This window comes from Vicia villosa, linkage group LG3 (assembly GCF_029867415.1).
Source record: "Vicia villosa cultivar HV-30 ecotype Madison, WI linkage group LG3, Vvil1.0, whole genome shotgun sequence".
NCBI classification, from domain to species: Eukaryota; Viridiplantae; Streptophyta; class Magnoliopsida; order Fabales; family Fabaceae; genus Vicia; species Vicia villosa.
Genome location: NC_081182.1, coordinates 39,372,009 through 39,395,334, shown reverse-complemented (window position 1 = coordinate 39,395,334; position 23,326 = coordinate 39,372,009). Strand labels below are relative to the sequence as shown.

Sequence of the window (23,326 nt, the reverse complement as noted above, 5' to 3'; positions counted from 1 at the left end):
TTTTAAGTGCGACTTTCATCAACATCTTATTTGTTCTAGTATTGAATTATCTTCACAACAACAATAATTTCTCCAAGAAAAACTACATCATCTAGCAAGAGTGCTACCTTGACTCAGCCATGATATTTTATGTGTTTGATTTATATATTTTAATTTATGTTTTAATGTTATTAATTTGCCTTTCAATTTCATGTGTTTAATCATTATTAGTATGAACAATGTTCTTGTGGTTCTTGAATTAATAAATGTTAGGTTATTTTTTTAATAATTTCAATCGTCGTTTTAATTGTCATCCAAGTTGTGTATTTATTAGCAGCATAACACTTACAAGGCCAAATCCTTCAACTTCTTCGGGTCAGAGAATCACTATCACCAATCTTTTTTTTTGGTCAAAACTATCACCAATCTTATATGCACTAAGAATTATGTGTAACATTTGGATCATATAATAACCAAAAAAATACATCAAATTTTCTCAATGTATTTACAATTTCAGACAATGCTGTAACTTACATGCAAAACATGATCAGATTACCTCCTTTTCAAGTTTCAAAACTGCCATAAAAGCTTCTTGAGGTACATCAACTTTACCAATTGATTTCATTCTTTTCTTTCCTGCAGCCTGGTTGAAGAAGAAAGCCGTTAGTACTATTCTGGACAATCTAAGGTAAATTCAGGATGAAAACATAAATTTAGTATTGGCAAGTTAATTTCATATTTCCACCACTTGCCAATGCAACAAAATTCATTTTCTATGTGAGCCAAAATACTATTGAAGAAAAACACAACTACCAATAACTTATTTCACCGTAAAAGACAGAGAAAATAGGGTATTAATCATATTATACTAGATTGTACCTGTTTCTTAAGTAATTTCTTTTTTCTCGTAATGTCTCCACCTAGAAGAGTATCATCAAACCAAAAATTTGAAAAGAAGTCAGAACAGGATTAGGAAAGTGAAGTTAAGAGGAACAAGGATATTATATAAAATAAATTACCATTCATATTTACTAAATATCTGCCAAGGAGGAAGTAATTTTATTTGTAAAAGGGAGAACCATAGTGACAAGAAAATTTTAAAAACGTTGGGAAAAACCAAGGTCCCTAAAGGTTTGCAAATTGGCTTACCGTAGCATTTGGCTAATACATCCTTCCTTATTGCAGATAAAGATTCACTAGCAATCACTTTAGCTCCTATGCATGCCTAAAATAAAGATACCAAGGATATGCAAGTTATTGCAGTTAGTTTCAATATTTCTAACAAAACTAAGACAACTCTTCATAATTGAACCAGATGAGAAGAAAGAGAGTAAACAGAGGCATACATATAAAGTAGAAAAACCATAGAAGATAATTTTTTATATTAATTAGCATTCTAGGAATACTCAATTCTTACTTGAATTGGTATTTTAAACATTTGCCGTGGTATGAGCTCCTTCAACTTTAGAGTCAACGCCCTTCCCACAGAATATGCCTGAAAATACAAGCCTCTACTGATTTACTGACAATTCTTTGATATAAAATAAAAAAGCATAATCATGAATATGCATATAAGTTTAACTATAAAGGTATAACTTATATTCCACAAAGCATCACAATTTTTATTTTGTTGAGTGCAAATCCAATGGTTGAACAAAAATAGTGACGGATGCTTCCATTAGGATAGATTACAATTCTAATTGATTATAACTTTTAAATATATAAAAAAAACCAAAGAAACAATATCAGAGCTGCAATCTTAACAAGGGTGATTTATTTATCTTAATTTTATCAAAGCATTAACCAACACTTAATGAAAAATATATGGAGAAAGGAGAAACGGTGTGTTGCTGAAATAGGAGGCATGCAAACTCAGAAACAGAAAGAGAGGAGCAGTGCAGTTGGAAGGGAAACAATTTAGAGGAGATTAAACAGTGGGTTTTCGTTTATTGAGTGGTTGTTTAATATAGAAAATGTTAATCCAGGAATTATACTTTAACATGTAAACAATAAGAACATTGTATCTTTAACTGCTTGTAAGTTTTGTCCATTCAAATTTATTTCATATTATAACTTGTACTCTTTTTCAATGCTGGAATAATTACTTCAAAAATAGATGTTCAGAGTTAAAGAATGCTTTTCCAGAATTTTCTTTTAGATAAAAAATAACATATCAAATGAATACATTCAATTCCGGTTTTCCAATCTGGTATGGTACATGAGTATATCTCACAAATATGCTGTCAAGTTTTATTTATATTGTATAGGCAATTTCCTGAGAGCCAGACACTTTCATTTACAATCCATATATAGACTAAAGAAAAGAGAACTAGTAAATTACCTTATCTCTATGCACAATTGTAGCCAACGGCTCCACACATTCACCATTTATCTGTACGTCGAGTTTAGTTAAATCACTTTCTTTGTAACTGAAAATTAAATAACAAAAGATTAGGAAGATTCTTTGCAAAAACGGCCTTCTCACACTTGACATTATGATTCCATTTAACAAGGGACAAAGATAACATTAAAAAATGTAAGTGCAAGTATAATGTACTTCAAATTGGAAAACTCCATCTTCTTCCAGTAAAGAGTACAAGGTATTTACAAAGGTAAAATGTCAAGAACCCAAGATTTGAATTCCAAAGAAAGAACACTTTATTTAGAAAATATGATAGAATAGGAGAGAATCTCTTCTCCAAGGGTATAGAGAATACTCTCACTTTACAATATTCAAAAGACCTCCTCTCTATCATTGTATTCTCCTATTTATACAAATACTTCTCTAACTAAACAAATAATTAACTAAAACTGATTCTTCCTATTCTATATCCTAACAATACACCCCTCCTCAAAATAACCTTGTCCTCAAGGTTGCAATCAACTAAAATCATTTCAGGTTGAACAGTTGGAAGAAAAAAATCATTCCCCAAGATCCCGCTGTTGACAGCATGCTGAGGGAAGGAAAAAATTTCTAAGGAAGTAAGTTAGAGATGCTTTTAGTCTAGATAGGTTCTGTTATAACAGCTCTTTGAATTCAGGAATTGTTCCCTTGATTTAAGGAAGTAAGTTAGAAGTTAGTCTAACCTAACTACTACTCTATAAATAGAGTTGAACCTATTGTATTCAGTAACAATGAAATCAAAATAATAGATTCTGAAACTTCAATATTTGCAATTTCTTCTTCAGAGTATTAATCAATTGCTTCCGCTTTGATGTAGTGCTAAACACAGGGATCATGCTCTAGACTTCCTCCTTGCTGCTAAGAACTTGGGCTTGGGTATTTAAGCTCAAAACTAAAATTGAGGTTGATTGGTTAACATTGTTTGTTACAGCTCTCTCATAACTTCCACATTTGAGATACATTTGAGAAGAAAATGGATGTAAAACCTACAGACTAACCTCAGTTTGGGGTTAGCTCATTAGGTTTGGTGTGGAGTTGCTGGGAATAGTTGAACAGCTTTTAACTTTAACTTTCACTGCTGCCGTAAATGGCTCCCGATCTGGTGGTTTCGCGGGTGGATTGAAGGTTGATTGAGTACTTGAAGTCTCGAACCCAACTATTTTTCTTCCATTGCATGGTATTCCTACCTATTCTCCAAGAACACATGCACTCCTTGAAGATCCAGTAGGTTGGATAAATTGTTAGGAACCCAGGATTTGAATTCCAAAGAAAGAACGTTTTATTTAGAAAATATGATAGAATATGAGAGAATCTCTCCTTCAATCATTTCCCCTTCACAATAGAAAATACTCTATTCACTTTAAAATATTCAAAAGATTCCCCTCTATATCATTGTATTCCCCTATTTATACAAACATTTCTCTAACTAAACAAATAACTAACTTACATCGTAACTAAATCTCTATATTCTATATCCTAACATGGTGCTACGTAGTACAGGCCATCTGAAATAAAATACTCCACAATCAAGTGACACACAAGATGGTATAGTATGTATTGCATATGAATTAAGAGCAGAAAATTCCTAACTTATGTTATGAAGAGAAGTTTTGGAATCAAGGGTTCTGTTACAGTAAGGAGGATATAGCATGCCACTATGCAAGTCAAGTAAGACACAGTAAGTAATGCTTTGGAGGTAAAAACTGGGATCACGTCATACCAAAGGTTGCATGGTTTAGAGATTCACTTGAATCTCGGAATATTTTGAAATTGCTAGAGAGAAATTTTCTTAACCCCAGTCCATTCTTACCTCTCATTTTCAAGATCACTATTTCAGCATTAATTTACAATCTCTAAATTATAGGTATTTCCTAACTAATTATTTATGAAAACTACTTTAATTAGACCAATCAGGGATTCTACAATTGCCAACACTCAATAGCGTTATATCATAAACTATGCTTCCAGATATAATTACCCGATAACAGTATACTCCATACTGGCGTATCCCTTGCTTCTTGACTTTAACTGATCAAAGAAATCACCAACCATCTGCAAGTTTGATATTCAAAGAGATTCAGATACATGGAATCCCAACTTAGTTAAACAGAGGCGTATGATTTAAAGGGTAAACCAACAAGAACTGATGCAAACAATTACCTCAGCCAGTGGTAATTCATAGGTCAGTGATGCTCTAATTTCAGTGATAAATTTCATTTCTTTGAACTGCCCTCTTCTTTCTTGAGCCAGTTCCATAAGAGGACCAATATAGTCCTTCGGCGTAAGCATCTCAATCTGTATTCAAGAATTGCATGTATAAGTGTGTGCACACACAATACTTATAAATTAATATGTTTAACCTGAACTGCTTCAATTTTTGAAAATAATGAACAATAAACACCACAGTTGCAAGAAATAACCTTAACAACCGGCTCCTCAATTGATTTTCTTATACCAGGCTCAGGAAGTAAAGATGGATTTGAGCATTCAACCTTCAAGCATTATGTGATTTGGACAAAATGACTATGTCAATATTACACAATTGAAAATACAAAGGAGATTCAATTTTAATGAATCGCTTATAAAAATAAAGTATTACATAGAAAGGGAGCTTAGGAATGAGAAGAAATTACAGTATCACCATTAACACAGGTTACTCTGTATACAACACTTGGGGCGGTAGTTATCAGGCTCAAATTGTATTCTCTCTCAAGTCTCTCCTGTAACATAAAGTGCTTGAAAATATAAGACCAGGTTTTTGAAGTTAATCCGAACTTTCAACCTTATCTCTAAGAACTAAGCACTATAAGAACATTCAAGCATTTTCTATGAAAGTCAAAGAGTAGATACTTCATACTTTAATAAAATCAAACCTGAACAATTTCCATGTGGAGAAGTCCCAGAAATCCACATCTAAAACCAAATCCCATAGCACTTGAGGTCTCAGGTTCAAACTGAAAACCAGAAAAGAAAATATACTCTTCAAATAATTAATAAAAAATCCTACCAATTTCAGCTTCACGACAACAAAATTGGATATTTAGGGCGGAAAATTGTGAGTTTACAAAATTGAGATAGATTAAATTACATATGAGATACAATATATCAAGGGGAACCATGCATTCAGATCGTACATGGTAAAATTTAAGTTAACTCTATGCCTAGCAGATTTGAGATGAATGTTTCTTCCACAAAAGAATCCTAATTCAAAAATGCAACAGAATAACTATTCTAGCTAAATCTATTCTAGCTAAAACAATAACTATAATGATAAAGAGAAAGCTATGTTAGAACAAGATTTGTTCTTATCAATTATCTTAGTTTTGATGATAACAATAATATGAATTTTGCTTAAGATAATATGGTACTCTAATCCAATGCAATTTCCCTTTCAGGAAATATATAAAGAGTACGCATAATTCAGCGCTCAGAAGTTGTATCTCAAATGGTTCAGCATGCAACATCAGAACATGGTCTGGCAAGACATCAGAAGATGGTCGAAGCAGAATCAGAACATGGGTCTATGGAAGCATCAGAAGAACATGAGATCAGAAGCACTGAAGATCAGAAGATGGTATCACGCTCAGAAGCACTTCAAGGTCAGAAGATCAGAAGATGCTATGCACCAAGCTGTTTTGACTCTGATGATATTCAAACGTCGTATTCACAAACATCAGATCAGAAGGAAGTATAGGTGGCAGACTACGCTGACTGACAAAAGGAACGTTAAAAGCTACTAAAGGCTACGTCAGTAGACACAGCGTGAACAAGGCTCGAGGTAGTTGACAAAAGCGTATAACATTAAATGCAATGCTGTACGGAACACGCAAAGCATTAAATGAATTCAACGGTCATCTTCTCAACGCCTATAAATATGAAGTTCTGATGAGAAGCAAGGTTACCAATTCTTATCAACTCTGAACGAAAATAAACTTGCTGAAACGCTGTTCAATCAAAGCTCAGAATCTTCATCAACTCACTACATTGCTGTTGTAATATTTTAGTGAGATTAAGCTTAAACGTTAAGAGAAATATCACAGTTGTGATTATCGCTTTTAAGAAGCATTTGTAATACTCTTAGAATTACATTAAGTTGTAAGGAACTAGAGTGATCAGTGTGATCAGTATACTCTAGGAAGTCTTAGCAGTTGGCTGAGCAGTTTGTAACTAGAGTGATCGTGTTGATCAGAATACTCTAGGGAAGTCTTAGGAGTGAACTAAGCCTAGAGTGATCGTGTTGATCAGTAGACTCTAGAAAAGTCTTAGAGGGTATCTAAGCAGTTGTTCCTGGAGTGATCAGTGTGTGATCAGAAGACTCTGGAAGACTTAGTTGCGGACTAAGTGGAAAACCATTGTAATCCGTGCGATTAGTGGATTAAATCCTCAGTTGAGGTAAATCATCTCTGCGGGGGTGGACTGGAGTAGCTTCGTTAACAGCGAACCAGGATAAAAATAATTGTGCAATTTATTTTTATCGTCCAAGATTTAAAGTCACACTTATTCAATCCCCCCCTTTCTAAGTGTTTTTCTATCCTTCAATTGGCATCAGAGCGCCGGTTCTAAGGTGCAAGCACTTAACCGTGTTTAGAAAAGATTCAGGAAGAAAAAAACGCTTCATTTAAAAGATGGTTGATGAAAGTGGAAAGTCTACATCTACACCTGCATCTACATCTGGCTCTGCTGAGCAATACAACGGAAACAATGGTTATACTAGACCGCCGGTATTTGATGGTGAAAACTTTGAATACTGGAAAGATAAACTGGAAAGTTATTTTCTGGGTCTAGATGGTGATCTATGGGATCTTCTAATGGATGGTTACAAACATCCAGTAAATGCCAGTGGCGTGAAGCTGTCAAGGCAAGAAATGAATGATGATCAAAAGAAGCTTTTCAGGAATCATCATAAATGTAGAACTGTTTTGCTGAATGCTATCTCTCATGCTGAGTATGAGAAGATATCTAACAGGGAAACGGCCTATGACATATATGAGTCCTTGAAAATGACTCATGAAGGAAATGCTCAAGTCAAGGAGACAAAAGCTCTTGCCTTAATCCAGAAGTATGAAGCCTTCAAGATGGAGGATGATGAAGACATTGAAAAGATGTTTTCGAGATTTCAAACTCTGACTGCTGGATTGAGAGTTCTTGACAAAGGATACACCAAGGCTGATCATGTGAAGAAGATCATCAGAAGCTTACCCAGAAGATGGGGTCCTATGGTGACTGCATTCAAGATTGCAAAGAATCTGAATGAAGTTTCTCTGGAAGAGCTTATCAGCGCCTTGAGAAGTCATGAAATAGAGCTGGACGCAAATGAGCCTCAAAAGAAAGGTAAGTCTATTGCATTAAAATCAAATATCAAGAAATGCACTAACGCTTTTCAGGCCAGAGAAGAAGATCCTGAAGAATCAGAATCTGAAGAAGAAGAAGATGAACTGTCCCTGATCTCCAGAAGGCTAAATCAACTCTGGAAGACCAAGCAAAGGAAGTTCAGAGGCTTCAGAAGTTCAAGGAAATTTGAACGTGGAGAATCTTCTGATGAAAGAAGATTTGACAAGAAGAAGGTCATGTGCTATGAATGCAATGAGCCTGGACACTACAAGAATGAATGTCCAAATCTTCAGAAGGAAAGTCCCAAGAAAAAGCTTCATAAGAAGAAAGGTCTTATGGCAACCTGGGATGATTCAGAAGATGAGCAGGCCAACTGTGCGCTGATGGCGACAGAAGATGACGGATCAGAATCTACATCAGAATCAGATTCTGAAGAGGTATTTTCTGAACTTACTAGAGATGAGTTAGTTTCCGGTCTAACTGAACTTCTGGAACTCAAGTCTCAGATTAGTCTCAAATACAAAAAGCTGAAGAAGCAATTTGAATTTGAAACAAAGAAGCTTGAGTTGGAAAATTCTGAATTAAAAGAAAAACTTTTAAAATTATCCAATAATGTTGGATCTCCTTCTGATTCAGAAAAATCCACTCCTAGTCTAAACCATATTCTGAAAGAATATGATTTAAGTTTCAGGAAGTTCTTATCTAGAAGTATTGGCAGAAGTCAGCTAGCTTCTATGATATATGCCGTATCTGGAAACAAAAGAGTTGGCATTGGTTTTGAGGGTGAAACCCCATACAAACTTGAACCTGTTGATGAAATGAAAATTACATATAAGCCATTGTATGATCAGTTCAAGTATGGCCACTCTCATGATATTAGGCACACTTCACATGCTCAAAGTTTTCACATAACACACACCAAAAAGCATGTGACACAACCTAGGAAATATCATGAAACTCACATTAAGAATTATCATGCTGTTCCTTCTATTGCTTATAATGTCAAACCCAAGTTCAATCAGAACTTGAGAAAATCTAACAAGAAAGGACCCAAGAAAATGTGGGTACCTAAGGATAAGATTATTCCTATTGCAGATATCCTTGGCTGCAAGAAGGACAAAGCACAACATGTCATGGTACCTGGACTCTGGATGCTCACGACACATGACAGGAAGAAGGTCTATGTTCCAAGACCTGGTGCTTAAGTCTGGAGGAGAAGTCAAGTTTGGAGGAGATCAGAAGGGCAAGATAATTGGCTCTGGAACTATAAAGTCTGGTAACTCTCCTTCCATTTCTAATGTACTTCTTGTTGAAGGATTAACTCATAACCTCTTATCTATCAGTCAATTGAGTGACAATGGTTATGATATAATCTTTAATCAAAAGTCTTGCAAGGCTGTAAATCAGAAGGATGGCTCAATCCTATTTACAGGCAAGAGGAAGAACAACATTTATAAGACAGATCTGCAAGATCTTATGAGTCAGAAGGTGACCTGTCTTATGTCTGTTTCTGAAGAGCAGTGGGTCTGGCACAGAAGATTAGGTCATGCTAGTTTGAGAAAGATTTCTCAGATTAACAAACTAAATCTGGTCAGAGGACTCCCTAATCTGAAATTCAAATCAGATGCTCTTTGTGAAGCATGTCAGAAGGGCAAGTTCTCCAAACCTGCATTCAAGTCTAAGAATGTTGTTTCTACCTCAAGGCCATTAGAACTCTTGCACATTGATCTGTTTGGACCAGTCAAAACAGCATCTGTCAGAGGAAAGAAATATGGATTAGTCATCGTAGATGATTATAGCCGCTGGACTTGGGTAAAATTCTTAAAACACAAGGATGAGACTCATTCAGTGTTCTTTGATTTCTGCATTCAGATTCAATCTGAAAAAGAGTGTAAAATCATAAAGGTCAGAAGTGATCATGGTGATGAATTTGAGAACGGATCCTTTGAAGAATTCTTCAAAGAGAATGGTATTGCCCATGATTTCTCTTGTCCTAGAACTCCACAGCAAAATGGGGTTGTAGAGCGAAAGAATAGGACTCTGCAAGAAATGGCCAGAACCATGATCAATGAAACCAATATGGCTAAGCATTTCTGGGCAGAAGCAATAAACACTGCATGCTATATTCAGAATAGAATCTCTATCAGACCTATTCTAAATAAGACTCCTTATGAATTGTGGAAGAATAGAAAGCCCAACATTTCATATTTCCATCCTTTTGGATGTGTATGCTTTATTCTGAACAATAAAGATCATCTTGGTAAGTTTGATTCCAAAGCTCAAAAGTGTTTCCTTCTTGGATATTCTGAACGCTCAAAAGGCTACAGAGTATACAATACTGAAACATTGGTTGTAGAAGAATCAATCAATATCAGGTTTGATGATAAGCTTGGTTCTGAAAAACCAAAGCAGTTTGATAATTTTGCAGATTGTGATATTGATATATCAGAAGTTGTTGAGCCAAGAAGCAACGCATCAGAAGCAGAGCTCCTCAGAAGCAAAGAACCAGAAGATCAAGTATCAGCCTCTCTGGAGGATCTAAGTATTTCTGAAGAACCATCTGTCAGAAGATCATCCAGACTCATCTCTGGTCATTCAGAAGATGTCATTCTTGGAAAGAAGGATGATCCAATCAGAACAAGAGCATTCCTTAAGAACAATGCAGACTGTCAATTAGGTCTTGTATCTTTGATCGAGCCAACTTCTGTTGATCATGCTCTAGAAGATCCAGACTGGATAATTGCTATGCAAGAAGAACTGAATCAGTTTACAAGGAATGATGTTTGGGATCTTGTTCCTAGACCAGATGGATTCAATATAATTGGTACAAAATGGGTCTTCAGAAACAAGCTCAGTGAGAAAGGTGAAGTGGTAACAAACAAAGCCAGACTGGTGGCTCAGGGTTATAGTCAGCAAGAAGGGATTGATTATACAGAAACCTTTGCACCAGTGGCCAGGTTAGAATCTATTCGTCTATTAATTTCTTTTGCCACTCAACATAACATCACTCTCTATCAAATGGATGTTAAGAGTGCCTTCTTAAATGGTTATATAGATGAAGAAGTTTATGTCCATCAACCTCCTGGTTTTGAAGACTCTATGTCTCCGAATCATGTGTTTAAACTAAAGAAATCATTATATGGATTGAAGCAAGCTCCCAGAGCTTGGTATGAACGCTTAAGTTCTTTCCTTCTAGATAATGGTTTCACTAGAGGAAAAGTGGACACTACTCTCTTTTGTAAAACCTTTGAAAAGGATATTTTAATTTGTCAAATATATGTAGATGATATTATTTTTGGAACATCTAATGCTACACTTGGAAAGGAGTTTGCTAAGTCTATGCAGGCTGAGTTTGAAATGAGCATGATGGGAGAACTCAAGTATTTCCTTGGAATACAAATAAATCAAACATCAGAAGGAACATATGTTCACCAAACCAAGTATGTGAAGGAACTTCTGAAGAAGTTTAATCTTCTGGATTGCAAAGAAGCCAAAACTCCTATGCATCCAACATGCATCCTAGGTAAGGATGAGGTAAGTAAGAAGGTAGATCAGAAGTTATACAGAGGTATGATTGGATCTCTTCTATATCTGACTGCTTCTAGACCTGACATTCTGTTCAGTGTTTGTTTGTGTGCTAGATTCCAATCAGATCCTAGAGAATCTCATTTAACTGCTGTTAAGAGAATTCTAAGGTATCTGAAAGGTACTACTAATGTTGGCTTAGTTTACAGAAAATCTAAAGAATACAACTTAGTAGGATTCTGCGATGCTGATTATGCAGGAGATAAAATTGAAAGAAAAAGTACTTCAGGAAGTTGCCAATTTCTTGGAAGTCATTTGATCTCTTGGTACAGCAAGAAGCAAGCAACTATTGCTCTATCAACGACAGAAGCAGAATATGTAGCTGCTGCTGGTTGTAGTACACAGATGCTCTGGATGAAGAGTCAGTTAGAAGATTATCAGATATTTGAGAGTAACATTCCTATATTCTGTGATAATACTTCTGCTATATGTTTATCTAAGAATCCTATTCTTCATTCAAAAGCTAAACATATTGAGATTAAACATCATTTCATAAGGGACTATGTTCAGAAGGGTGTCATATCTTTAAACTTTGTTGATACAGACCATCAATGGGCTGATATCTTTACAAAACCCCTGGCTGAATATAGGTTTAAGTTCATTCTGAAGAACATCAGTATGGATTTATGCCCAGAATGAGAAGATGAGAAGTTCTCATGTATGAGTATCTTCTGAAATGAATGTGGAACATTTTTTTTGTCAGAAGTTCTGATTGAAATCTTTTAGAAATTATGATTCGGTTATTACTAACGTTTCATTGTCTAAGTTGATTCAGAACCTCTTTTAAAGCAAAACAGCTGTTACGTTTTATCTCGGGATGGTAAACCTGTCGTTACTATTCATGGATAAGCGCGCGTGCAGTTGAAGGGACGCCGACCATAGGTAACTGTGCTAGTCACCTCATTTGTCTTTATTATCTCTCCTCACGTCACGTAACATTAAATGCTTTTCTTCATTCGTTTCACTTTATTTTCTTTTAAATACTCTTCAAAATGGTTTTTGGTTTCCTATCTCTTTGTCTTCCTCTTAAAGTTTTTTTTCTCTCTCTCTCTCTCTCTCTCTCTCTCGTTTTTCATTTCTTCTCTCAAAACCTAGCGTTCACTCTAAGTCTGTTGAAGCTCCATGACTCAAAGGCGACAGATCTCTGTGCATCTCGGGATGGCTCTTCTAATACCGCTCAAGTCAGACTCTTCTTTGATGTTGTTATCAACTTTCATCCAAAGACAGAAGACTTTCTTGAGTTGTAGGAAGATATGCTCAACTTTTATGTTGAGTTTCTTGACCGAATGTTGTCTTTTTTAATTTTTGTAGTCATTTCCTCTTTGGAAATTCTACTTTGTATTTGCTAGGAATGTTTTTTTTTCTTGTTAAAACATAGGAACCTTTTGTAATATCTTTTGATTATCAATGAAAAGTTTCTTTGTGTTTTACATTCCAGTAAATATTTTATTTGTCGATTTATGCATCTGAATTTTTTTTAATATCCTTTTTTGATGTTATGACAAAAAGGGGGAGAAGATAAATGATAAATGATTTGATTAATCTATCAGTTGCTGGGTAAAGGCTCCCACACATTCTCTAACAAGAACTGCAAGTTCTATATGGTTTAAGTGTTTTGCAGGTACAGAGAAATGAAGTGAATCTTCAGAAGCAAACACTAGAAGCAAAACCATGGAAACTGAAGCAAGCTGAGTGCTGTCAAGCTTCAGAGATCAGAAGCAAGAAAGAAGAATGAATCAGAAGCACTGATAATAGAATTTGAATATCATTGTCTATCCTGTTCTGACAAAATTCTATTTGCTATGATACATATAATGTTATGGCTCTGATACATTATTTGCTCTGATACATTATTTCAGCCTATATGGCTCTGATACATATAATGTGTTCAAACATACATTTTATGTTCTAACTCGTTCATGCTGACTTTTGTCGTTTAGTTTTTGTTCTGTAACATTTCAGGATGTAGAGATGCTCTGATGATGCTCTGGTACATTCAACAATGTTCTGATACAAATCTAGCATGAAGTGATGTTGGTAGACATTCAAAGTTCTGAAGCTATCCGAGGGAAGCAGAAATCGGAAGATGTGAATGTTCTAAAAGATCCAGAAAATTCAAGTTCTGAAGCTGTCCTGAATGGAAGCAGAAGTCAGAAGCTGTGAATGTTCTGAAGATCAAAGAAATTCAAGTTCTGAAGCTGTCCACGATGGAAGCAGGAATCAGAAGCTGTGAGTGTTCTAAGGATCTAAAGAAATTCAAGTTCTGAAGCTGTCCAATGGAAGCAGAAGTCAGAAGCTATGAATTCTCTGAAGGCAGAAGCTTATATGATCGTCTCTACCGAAATAATCAGGGAAGTCTTTTATCAAAGTTCTTCGAGTATTTATTTCAGGGGGAGATTATTTATCTCAGGGGGAGATTGTTAATCTCAGGGGGAGACATATTCATATGCTTATGCTATAGCTGTGTAATTTGTCTTTTGCCGTCTACTCTTTCTGATCGCAAATTCATATCATTTATATATGTTTTTGTCATCATCAAAAAGGGGGAGATTGTTAGAACAAGATTTGTTCTTATCAATTATCTTAGTTTTGATGATAACAATAATATGAATTTTGCTTAAGATAATATGGTACTCTAATCCAATGCAATTTCCCTTTCAGGAAATATATAAAGAGTACGCATAATTCAGCGCTCAGAAGTTGTATCTCAAATGGTTCAGCATGCAACATCAGAACATGGTCTGGCAAGACATCAGAAGATGGTCGAAGCAGAATCAGAACATGGGTCTATGGAAGCATCAGAAGAACATGAGATCAGAAGCACTGAAGATCAGAAGATGGTATCACGCTCAGAAGCACTTCAAGGTCAGAAGATCAGAAGATGCTATGCACCAAGCTGTTTTGACTCTGATGATATTCAAACGTCGTATTCACAAACATCAGATCAGAAGGAAGTATAGGTGGCAGACTACGCTGACTGACAAAAGGAACGTTAAAAGCTACTAAAGGCTACGTCAGTAGACACAGCGTGAACAAGGCTCGAGGTAGTTGACAAAAGCGTATAACATTAAATGCAATGCTGTACGGAACACGCAAAGCATTAAATGAATTCAACGGTCATCTTCTCAACGCCTATAAATATGAAGTTCTGATGAGAAGCAAGGTTACCAATTCTTATCAACTCTGAACGAAAATAAACTTGCTGAAACGCTGTTCAATCAAAGCTCAGAATCTTCATCAACTCACTACATTGTTGTTGTAATATTTTAGTGAGATTAAGCTTAAACGTTAAGAGAAATATCACAGTTGTGATTATCGCTTTTAAGAAGCATTTGTAATACTCTTAGAATTACATTAAGTTGTAAGGAACTAGAGTGATCAGTGTGATCAGTATACTCTAGGAAGTCTTAGCAGTTGGCTGAGCAGTTTGTAACTAGAGTGATCGTGTTGATCAGAATACTCTAGGGAAGTCTTAGGAGTGAACTAAGCCTAGAGTGATCGTGTTGATCAGTAGACTCTAGAAAAGTCTTAGAGGGTATCTAAGCAGTTGTTCCTGGAGTGATCAGTGTGTGATCAGAAGACTCTGGAAGACTTAGTTGCGGACTAAGTGGAAAACCATTGTAATCCGTGCGATTAGTGGATTAAATCCTCAGTTGAGGTAAATCATCTCTGCGGGGGTGGACTGGAGTAGCTTCGTTAACAGCGAACCAGGATAAAAATAATTGTGCAATTTATTTTTATCGTCCAAGATTTAAAGTCACACTTATTCAATCCCCCCCTTTTTAAGTGTTTTTCTATCCTTCAAGCTACAACTGAAAGATGATAGCATATATAGAAAATGCCAATTATGTCCCCTTTCCGATAGCCTAAAACAAAAGATGCACTATTATCCAGCATATCAGTATATAAGGCCACCTTTAGTGCAGCATCATTGAGTTGAAGCTTCTCAAGTGCATCCCGTAGATCAGGAAATCTGGTAACAGAACAAAAAGAATTATTATTAACTCCAGCAACATTAATGAGTAACAATACAACTCTCTAGTTCAACAAGAAAAACAAAAGCAGATAAGAAATCAATACTGGTCAGCATCAACGGGAAACAGGCCACAGAACACCATAGGAGTGGCTTCCTCGTATCCAGGTAGTGAACTGTCTGCCTTATTAAAATGGTGAGTGATTGTGTCACCCACTCTAGCATCAGCTACTGTTCTAATTGATGCAGATAGATAGCCCACCTATTAGAGCAGAACACAAGATATCAATATTCATAATGAATTATAATTGTTTCTTTTATATTTCGATACAAAATTAACAGCAACAAAGAGTCATTTCAACACAAAATTGTGAAGCCATAAAACATGCTAGACAAACACAAACATATTCAGGAGAAACAATACATCAGTGTCACATATTATCTCTCATAATATTTGTTATGTCAATTTAAAAGTTGTTTATCTCTTATTTATTTCCACGCTTCACATGGCACAAGCAATGGAAAAGGATGAGGAGATAGTTGAAACAAAAGTACTATACAATAACAACAACAGCCACTAGATTTTGTTTTTCCACAAGGTGAGTGACTTCATGGATCAATCGATGCCACAAAATCTTTTCATGTATTAGATCCAAAGGGCAATGGTAGACATTTTCATGTATTCAGGAGAAACAATACATCAGTGTCACATATTATCTCTCGTAATATTTGTTATGTCAACTTAAAAGTTGTTTATCTCTTATCTATTTCCACGCTTCACATGGCACAAGCAATGGAAAAGGAGGAGGAGATATTCGAAACAAAAGTACTATACAATAACAACAACAGCCACTAGATTTTGTTTTTCCACAAGGTGAGTGACTTCATGGATCAATCGATGCCACAAAATCTTTTCATGTATTAGATCCAAAGGGCAATGGTAGACATTTTCATGTATTCAGGAGAAACAATACATCAGTGTCACATATTATCTCTCATAATATTTGTTATGTCAACTTAAAAGTTGTTTATCTCTTATCTATTTCCACGCTTCACATGGCACAAGCAATGGAAAAGGAGGAGATAGTTGAAACAAAAGTACTATACAATAACAACAGCCACTAGATTTTGTTTTTCCACAAGGTGAGTGACTTCATGGATCAATCGATGCCACAAAATCTTTTCATGTATTAGATCCAAAGGGCAATGGTAGACATTTACTACTAAATCTCTCAGTGATTTGGCATATGGTTTTCTTCATCTCAGCAGTTGTATTATCCTCCATCGACTAACCCTCGTCATTGTTGCAACTAAAGGTCTTTACACACATACATGCCACCTAAAATGATGCTCTACCAGACTACCATATTTTCTAGAATTACTACTACTTGCTTTTCTCTCTAATGATAGCATTTTAGCTCTTGTCTTATCTTTTGTAACTACTACTCACCCATTGGTAACATTCGCATCGCTTCAATATGTATTTTACTTTTTGCCTTTTTACTACCTATTATTATTTTTCATACAACATTGTAGTTCTTATTGTCGTTCGAAACATTCTCCATTTCATTCACCATGCTTGTTTCCTATGGTTTATTTCCCCCACTTTGTATGGATGACCGAGGGCACGTCAAATAAGAGAATAGTGGTACTATATGTTCTCCATTTTTCACTTCTATGTCACAATTTGTGTATATATTGCTAAACGTGCATTCTATATATATACTATATCTTGCTTCTATTTGAGCAGGAATCATGTTTCCAATATTTGACTCCATATCTTTGACTTTTCATTTATTTCTTTTTCCTGACTTTTATGTATTTGATTTTTCATTTATTTCCCTCACGAGTTTTTATTTATTTCATAGACCTTATAATCTCATTAAACAATTTTGTGAGCCATCCTATGTCTTTTGATCTAGACTGTTTGATACTTCAATAGATATATTATTTGATTCAACTTCCTTACCATTAGTCATTCTCTTTAATGTATTTTTACCTCAGATTCTTCAATTCTTTGGTAGTAGGAGTAATTTGGATCCCCATCTCTAGCATTGAGGTTGTTTTTGTTTGAGTTCAAATAATAGCCATGGTTTTTATTAACAAGTTTATGAAAACAACTCCTTCATCTTTCTTTGATATCTTGTTCCATGACTATTACTTTTACCCCATCATCCTTACAGAACCAAAAACAGTAGTAAACACTGTAGGCAATATGAAACATGTCCATCAAAACAATCATTTAGAAGTATTACTTTACCTCACCCGCAAACAATTCTTCAGCCTGAAGTTGATTGGGAGACAAAACTCCAATTTCATCGGCAAAATAATCCTGTAGATAAAAAATAAAAGTATGACCCATGAGAGAGAAATATCATCTTTCGTATTTATCATCTCTAGAGGACATATTTGTGTTGAAAAGTGAACTAATTTAAATAAAATAAAAAATGAAAAGAAATAAAAAAATAAAAAAATTCAAAAATTTGCGAGTGAAAATCAATTAAATTTAGTTAAGTTTTAACTATAAAAATATATGAGTACAAAAAAAAACTTTAATTAATCTTTGGTAGAAGAGGAAGGGGGACATAAAATAAGAAAGGTACTTTACCTTACCACTGGCCATAAAGGTAACTCTGTCACCTTTCTTTATAGTGCCATCTACAACTCGAAAGTATACAATAACACCTCTATATGGATCATAGTAACTGCACTAAGATTAAAAGAAACAATTTATATGAGAAACTGAAGGATAAATAGCACTTGTAAATGAATATTAGCTGACACAAAATGCAAGGGAGGTTAAAGCTACCGCACAAACTAAAGGAATTTTAATATTTCATGCATGTAAAATACACATCATTTGTGTGTGCGCGCGCGCGCGCGTGAGAGTGTGTGTATAGTAATTTTATGGAAGCTATCTGCATAAAATGAAACAAAATATCCTTGAACTTACATTAACCTTCAAGGAACAAAATCATAACGCAATATAATAAACTAAACTAAAGTACGGAACTACCGATAGAACCTCATAAATGAAAATGAAACCTTGGGACTTAAATAAGTCAACCAATTATCAGTTGAATTGTCCATACGACACGTTTTAGATTAAGGAGCTTACCAAAATTGATTCACAGTATCAGTATCATTCAAATCTTAAATAAGGGTCGGTGTGAATTTATAGTATACAGGCAACATGTTGTCTTCGTTTCATCAACAAATCGGTTGGTTTAATAAATTTTACAAAATCTAAAGAATACCTATCAAATATTAAAGCCCTCAATGGCTTTTTTGATGTATCAGCGGGTGGGGGAATTTTTGCAACAATTTCATTGAGAATCTCCATTATACCTATTCCTTCCTACAAAAGAAAGTAATTTCATTGTTTACAAATAATATAGGTATATAGAGTATCCTAATCAGAATTCTATATAACTTAAAGTAGTAAACAAAACAAAAAAAGTACATAAAAGAACAAAAACCAACCTTTGCAGAGCAGAGAATGGCATTGCTACAATCTAGACCTATAACCTTCAAGAAATCAATTCAACTTAGAAATTTTCTTGAGAATATATCAGCATCATTCAAGAATTCATGAATTAAGAATAAAGCAATAGGTAATGCTAATGCAAGACAGCCCCAGTTAACATACTCTCAAATTTAAAATCACCTGATATGTAAACTGTAACCACTCCAATTACTATGAATGAAACTAGGAACTGGAAGACTTTAGAATGTTAAGCAAATAATTGGTATATATTTGCTTCAGTCAAATAACAAATAAATCATGGCATCATAAGATAGCAGACTTAAACTTAGAATTGTAGAGTCTCCCCCCTAGAAACAGAAAGGTTAAAAGTGTAATGACATCAAGGGTCTAGTTGGAAAAAGAAACCTCTTCAATCTCTTGAATAACTCGATCTGGTTCTGCACCCGGAAGATCTATTTTGTTCAAAACCTGTTACAGAATTTCTGGCATTATTATTAAAATAAAAATTAAATAAAAGAAAAGCTAAGAGCAGAATACTAAAACAAAAAACTTACAGGGATAATTTCTAAGTTGTTAGCCAAAGCTAAATAAACATTAGCTAGTGTTTGCGCTTCAACCCCCTGTTATTTGGAAGCAAATTTCATGACAAAACACAAACCAGCTCACAGTGAGAATATCACCATAAAATCATATAGGTTATTATTTATAAATTTAGAAAGGAAACAAAAAAATTAAAACCATGGAGCTTCACCTGAGATGCATCTACCACAAGGAGAGCACCCTCACATGCAGCAAGTGATCGAGAAACCTAGCATAGATGAATAGTCAAAATCATACTATTACCTTGATAATGTTTTGGTGGGTTATTACCAACTAAAATAAGAAGAAAAAGTGTCCCTGATGGGGGATGATTTTGTAAAATTAGCCACATGTAAATATGTAACACATGAACTCGAACAAATAATCTGACAAAGTGAAATGGCCAAATTAGTAAGTCAGAATGTGATTGATTTAACTCTTTTTTTCAAATCCTTCTTTGTTCTAAAAATTGGGTAAGGTAGAAAACGACCAAAGACTTGGGTTTAAATAAAGACATGCGATGCAACAGCTTACTACCAGAACGTCAAGGTTTTTTTGGATCACCGTATAAACCTTCTCAGAGACAATACTTTTCCAAAATGGTTTCTGATGAAGAACAACATTTTCTCTAGTTTTAGTTTCCATCACATGAAACAATTTATTTTAGCAAAATGTTGTTCACCTATAAATTCCTGAAATTACAACTAGACAATATAATAAAAAGGCTCTAAATTTTCTTTCCAAGTTCATATATGTGTTATATCTGATGATGGCTCCAGAGTTTTAAAAAAAAAGAGGAAGAATGAAACAGAGACAAAGATGATGCAATACGATAACATAATAAAGAACATAGAGTTTGAAAAAAAGAAAAATGGAACAGAGACAAAGCTAATGCAATACTATAAAATAGTAAACTATTACATTCACATACCTCATACGAGAAGTCAACGTGTCCTGGAGTATCTATTAAATTCAAGCAATATGGTTTATTTTCAAACACATAACGCATTCGCGCTGCCTGCCATGGTTAAAATTAGGTCAACGCTTTCTCCAACATTGCATACAAACTTCAATTCCCACAAAGCATTTGAAAATCAGATTTTCCAAAATATAATGAAAAGATCCATCTATCTTAGAAATATTTGCTCTGCACACTAGGTTTTGATTATTTTGGGATGAAAAACAAGCTTTATCTTTTTTAAAAAGGATCTCACAATAATTGACAAGTTACTTTAAAACTAAACCAAACTAATCCAAAAACATACTTAGAAAGAACACCATAATCAAATTTTCAAAAATTCATACACAGCATAAATATTCTATCAACTCGGTTAAGATAAGAATAAGAAAATAGAAACCTGAAGCTTAATAGTGATGCCTCTTTCTCTCTCCAAATCCATGTTATCAAGAAATTGTTCCTTCATCTCTCGCTGAGGAACTGTACCAGTAACCTGAAGCAATTTATCTGCTAAAGTTGATTTCCCATGGTCAATATGAGCAATGATGGAAAAGTTCCTTATATTAGACACCGGCACCTTAACAAAAAAAACAGTTAATTAGTTAGTTAGTTATTCAGTTTCAGTTATTCAGTTATTCTGTTTTGAATTTCAAACAAGTGATAGCGGAAGGGTAAATTGGGAAATAAAACCTTAGCGAGACGATCCTGGCCATCTTTAGCGGTGGAGTCGGAGTCGGAGAGTGTATCGGTGGTAGCAACGCGGCAGAAGACGGGGGAGTTGCGGTGGTGAAAGGAGGAGGCATTTGAAGAGCGGAAAGAAAAGCGAGGTTTGGATGAGTTGAATCTTGTGGCGGTTGTTGTTGTTCGTTGAGAATGGAGGAATGGCTTTTGGCGTTGAAGTTCAGTTTTAACGGATAAGAATAGAGACCCGCCACAAATTTCCGTGGCCATTGAAATTGTAACTCTGCTACTCTACCAGACCATGGTGAAGATGTAACACAATCCTTCATTTCATTTCTGTGATTGTGGCACCATGGGGTCCACTTGCTTCATAATTCAATTGGGCCGAGTGGGCACTTTAAATTTCGGGAGAAATCTAGCATGCCACCTAATTTTTTAAATTAGGCACCCCCTATATTTTTTTAACCCAATTTTATCTCTCTATTGAAAAAAGTTGAATTACAAAGAATTTCCGATATGCACTCCAAAATTTTCGGTATAAAATATTGGAAAATTTTGTTATAAATAAATTTCTAATACTTCATACCGAAAATTGTAGTTATTGTTAAAATTTTGGTATACCGAAAATTTCATTATAGTTAAAATTTTAGGTATGTTTCAATTTTTGGTTCTTTAAACAGTTGAGGTTTTACCGACACTTTTGGAGGGTCCTGATTACACTGATACATTTGTATGGTCTATAATGCACCACCATTTGTATAAATAGAGGTGTTAGGGTTATTGGACACACCATTTCAACAAAATGCCTCTACCTCAATATTTGATTAATGTAGAAGTGTATTTCAATGGCCTCAACTCTGTTGTTCAAATCAAGATTCTAGATGGGCCTGAATCCTTTTGCCACCTTGAAAGAAACATTAAATAATTTGCTTCCTGATTTCGATAACAGAAGGGTGACAAAGATTGAGTTTCGGGAGGACTGGATTGATATAAATGGAAGGGTGAAATACAACTTAATCGAGTTGAAGAATGATGAAGATGTGAAGGCCATGTGGAAATCATTTCGCCGTAGGATAACTAAAGGTCCGATGGAATTGGATGCGCAGATCCAAAGATCAGTGGACAACAAAATGAAGTGTATGATTCATCTAGAGTCTTTCGTTAGTGCCTAGGTTTTCATGTTTCGGAGTACTGTTTATGCTCGTTGTTTTCATCTGATGTTTGTTAACTATGTTTGTTTGTTATTGATGTTATTTTCTTTATCTAGTCGAAACATGTACTAGCCAAAAAGATTATGCAATAAAAAAGATGTCCGTAAAAAATATACAAATAATACAAATGATACAATCATAACAAATAAATCTACATAGGTCCTCCACGGGCAATATCCGCCAACCTAGGTAAAATACTGTGATCCTCACCATCTAGGATCACCAAACCCATGAGGCTATCCAAGTGAACGACGATGTACTGCAGGCGGATGTCCTGGTCACCTGCGGGAGGTGGTGGTGGTGGATAGGAAATAGCATTTTTTTTAAAATACAAATACCGAAAGTTTCAAAATTTTTCGGTATAATAATTTGTACCGTAAATTTCAAAATTTACAGTATGGGAATTTGTACCGGAAATTGTGAAATTTCCGGTACAAAATACCGGATATTTTAAAATTTCCAGTAGAAAATACCGGAAATTGTGAAATTTCCGATACAAAATACCATAAATTTCACAAAATCTACCGGAAACCTACTTGTTTTTGCCAAAATTCTGGTATGCACGCAAAATTTCCAGTATCGCCTAAAGATTGTAAAAATCCGGTGTCTCACGTAGATTTGCTAAAATGTGGTAATGAAAAAATCTTTGGATATTTTGGTCATTTCATACCTTTTGGGGGGGTCAAGTCTAATTAGGGGGTGACATGTAGATTTCTCGAATTTTGGCTCTCTCTAATGACCTGCTATTCACATTCGGGAATTGTTCAATGCCCCCACCCACCCATATGCCTCTCTCAAATCCCGTGGAAACACAAAATTACCCTTAAGCATTGCTCGGAGATTAAAATTCGGACACAACAAAATACAACAAGTCTCTTCATCAGAAATACACCCCATCTAAGTAAAAAAAAGTTTCGATTGCGAACTTTCCCAAGAACAATATTGTTTGTGTGTACTTCATGTAAGATAACAAAAAGGTAAATCTAAATTTCAATCTCCGAATAAACCCCCTACACTGTATTGAATGTTTATTTTTTTATATATTCATAGGTTGAATATGGATTTCAATATTCGAACACACCTACGAGATTTCAAAGAGGTAAATTCGGACAAACCCTTGAGATTGTAATTTATGTGT

At 34.9% G+C, this 23,326-nt stretch overlaps 1 protein-coding gene across 1 annotated transcript; it reads right to left on the bottom strand.

Moving 5' to 3' along the window:
- Positions 1 to 277: 277 nt before the first annotated feature.
- LOC131661062 (translation factor GUF1 homolog, chloroplastic-like) lies at positions 278 to 21,296 on the bottom strand. The gene is made up of 22 exons (XM_058930466.1): positions 20,987 to 21,296; positions 20,697 to 20,873; positions 20,270 to 20,356; positions 19,511 to 19,567; positions 19,314 to 19,379; positions 19,165 to 19,227; positions 18,756 to 18,800; positions 18,530 to 18,630; positions 17,881 to 17,977; positions 17,533 to 17,604; positions 15,380 to 15,534; positions 15,215 to 15,272; positions 5,257 to 5,337; positions 5,017 to 5,103; positions 4,804 to 4,875; positions 4,544 to 4,678; positions 4,362 to 4,435; positions 2,321 to 2,408; positions 1,397 to 1,474; positions 1,129 to 1,204; positions 859 to 899; positions 278 to 622 (listed from the first exon to the last, which is right to left on the bottom strand). The coding sequence occupies exons 1-22, from the start codon at positions 21,245 to 21,247 to the stop codon at positions 527 to 529; spliced, it is 2,067 nt and encodes a 688-aa protein (XP_058786449.1). The 5' UTR covers positions 21,248 to 21,296; the 3' UTR covers positions 278 to 526.
- Positions 21,297 to 23,326: the final 2,030 nt, after the last annotated feature.

Bases quoted from the DNA above. Each gene is read 5' to 3' on its own strand.
- LOC131661062 (XM_058930466.1), bottom strand. From the start codon at position 21,247: ATGGCCACGGAAATTTGTGGCGGGTCTCTATTCTTATCCGTTAAAACT. The intron at 4,679-4,803 runs GTTATTTCTTGC...TCTTGAATACAG, and splicing joins TTGAGGAGCCGGTTGTTAAG to ATTGAGATGCTTACGCCGAA. The intron at 623-858 runs GTACAATCTAGT...TTCTTCAACCAG, and splicing joins AGAAATTACTTAAGAAACAG to GCTGCAGGAAAGAAAAGAAT.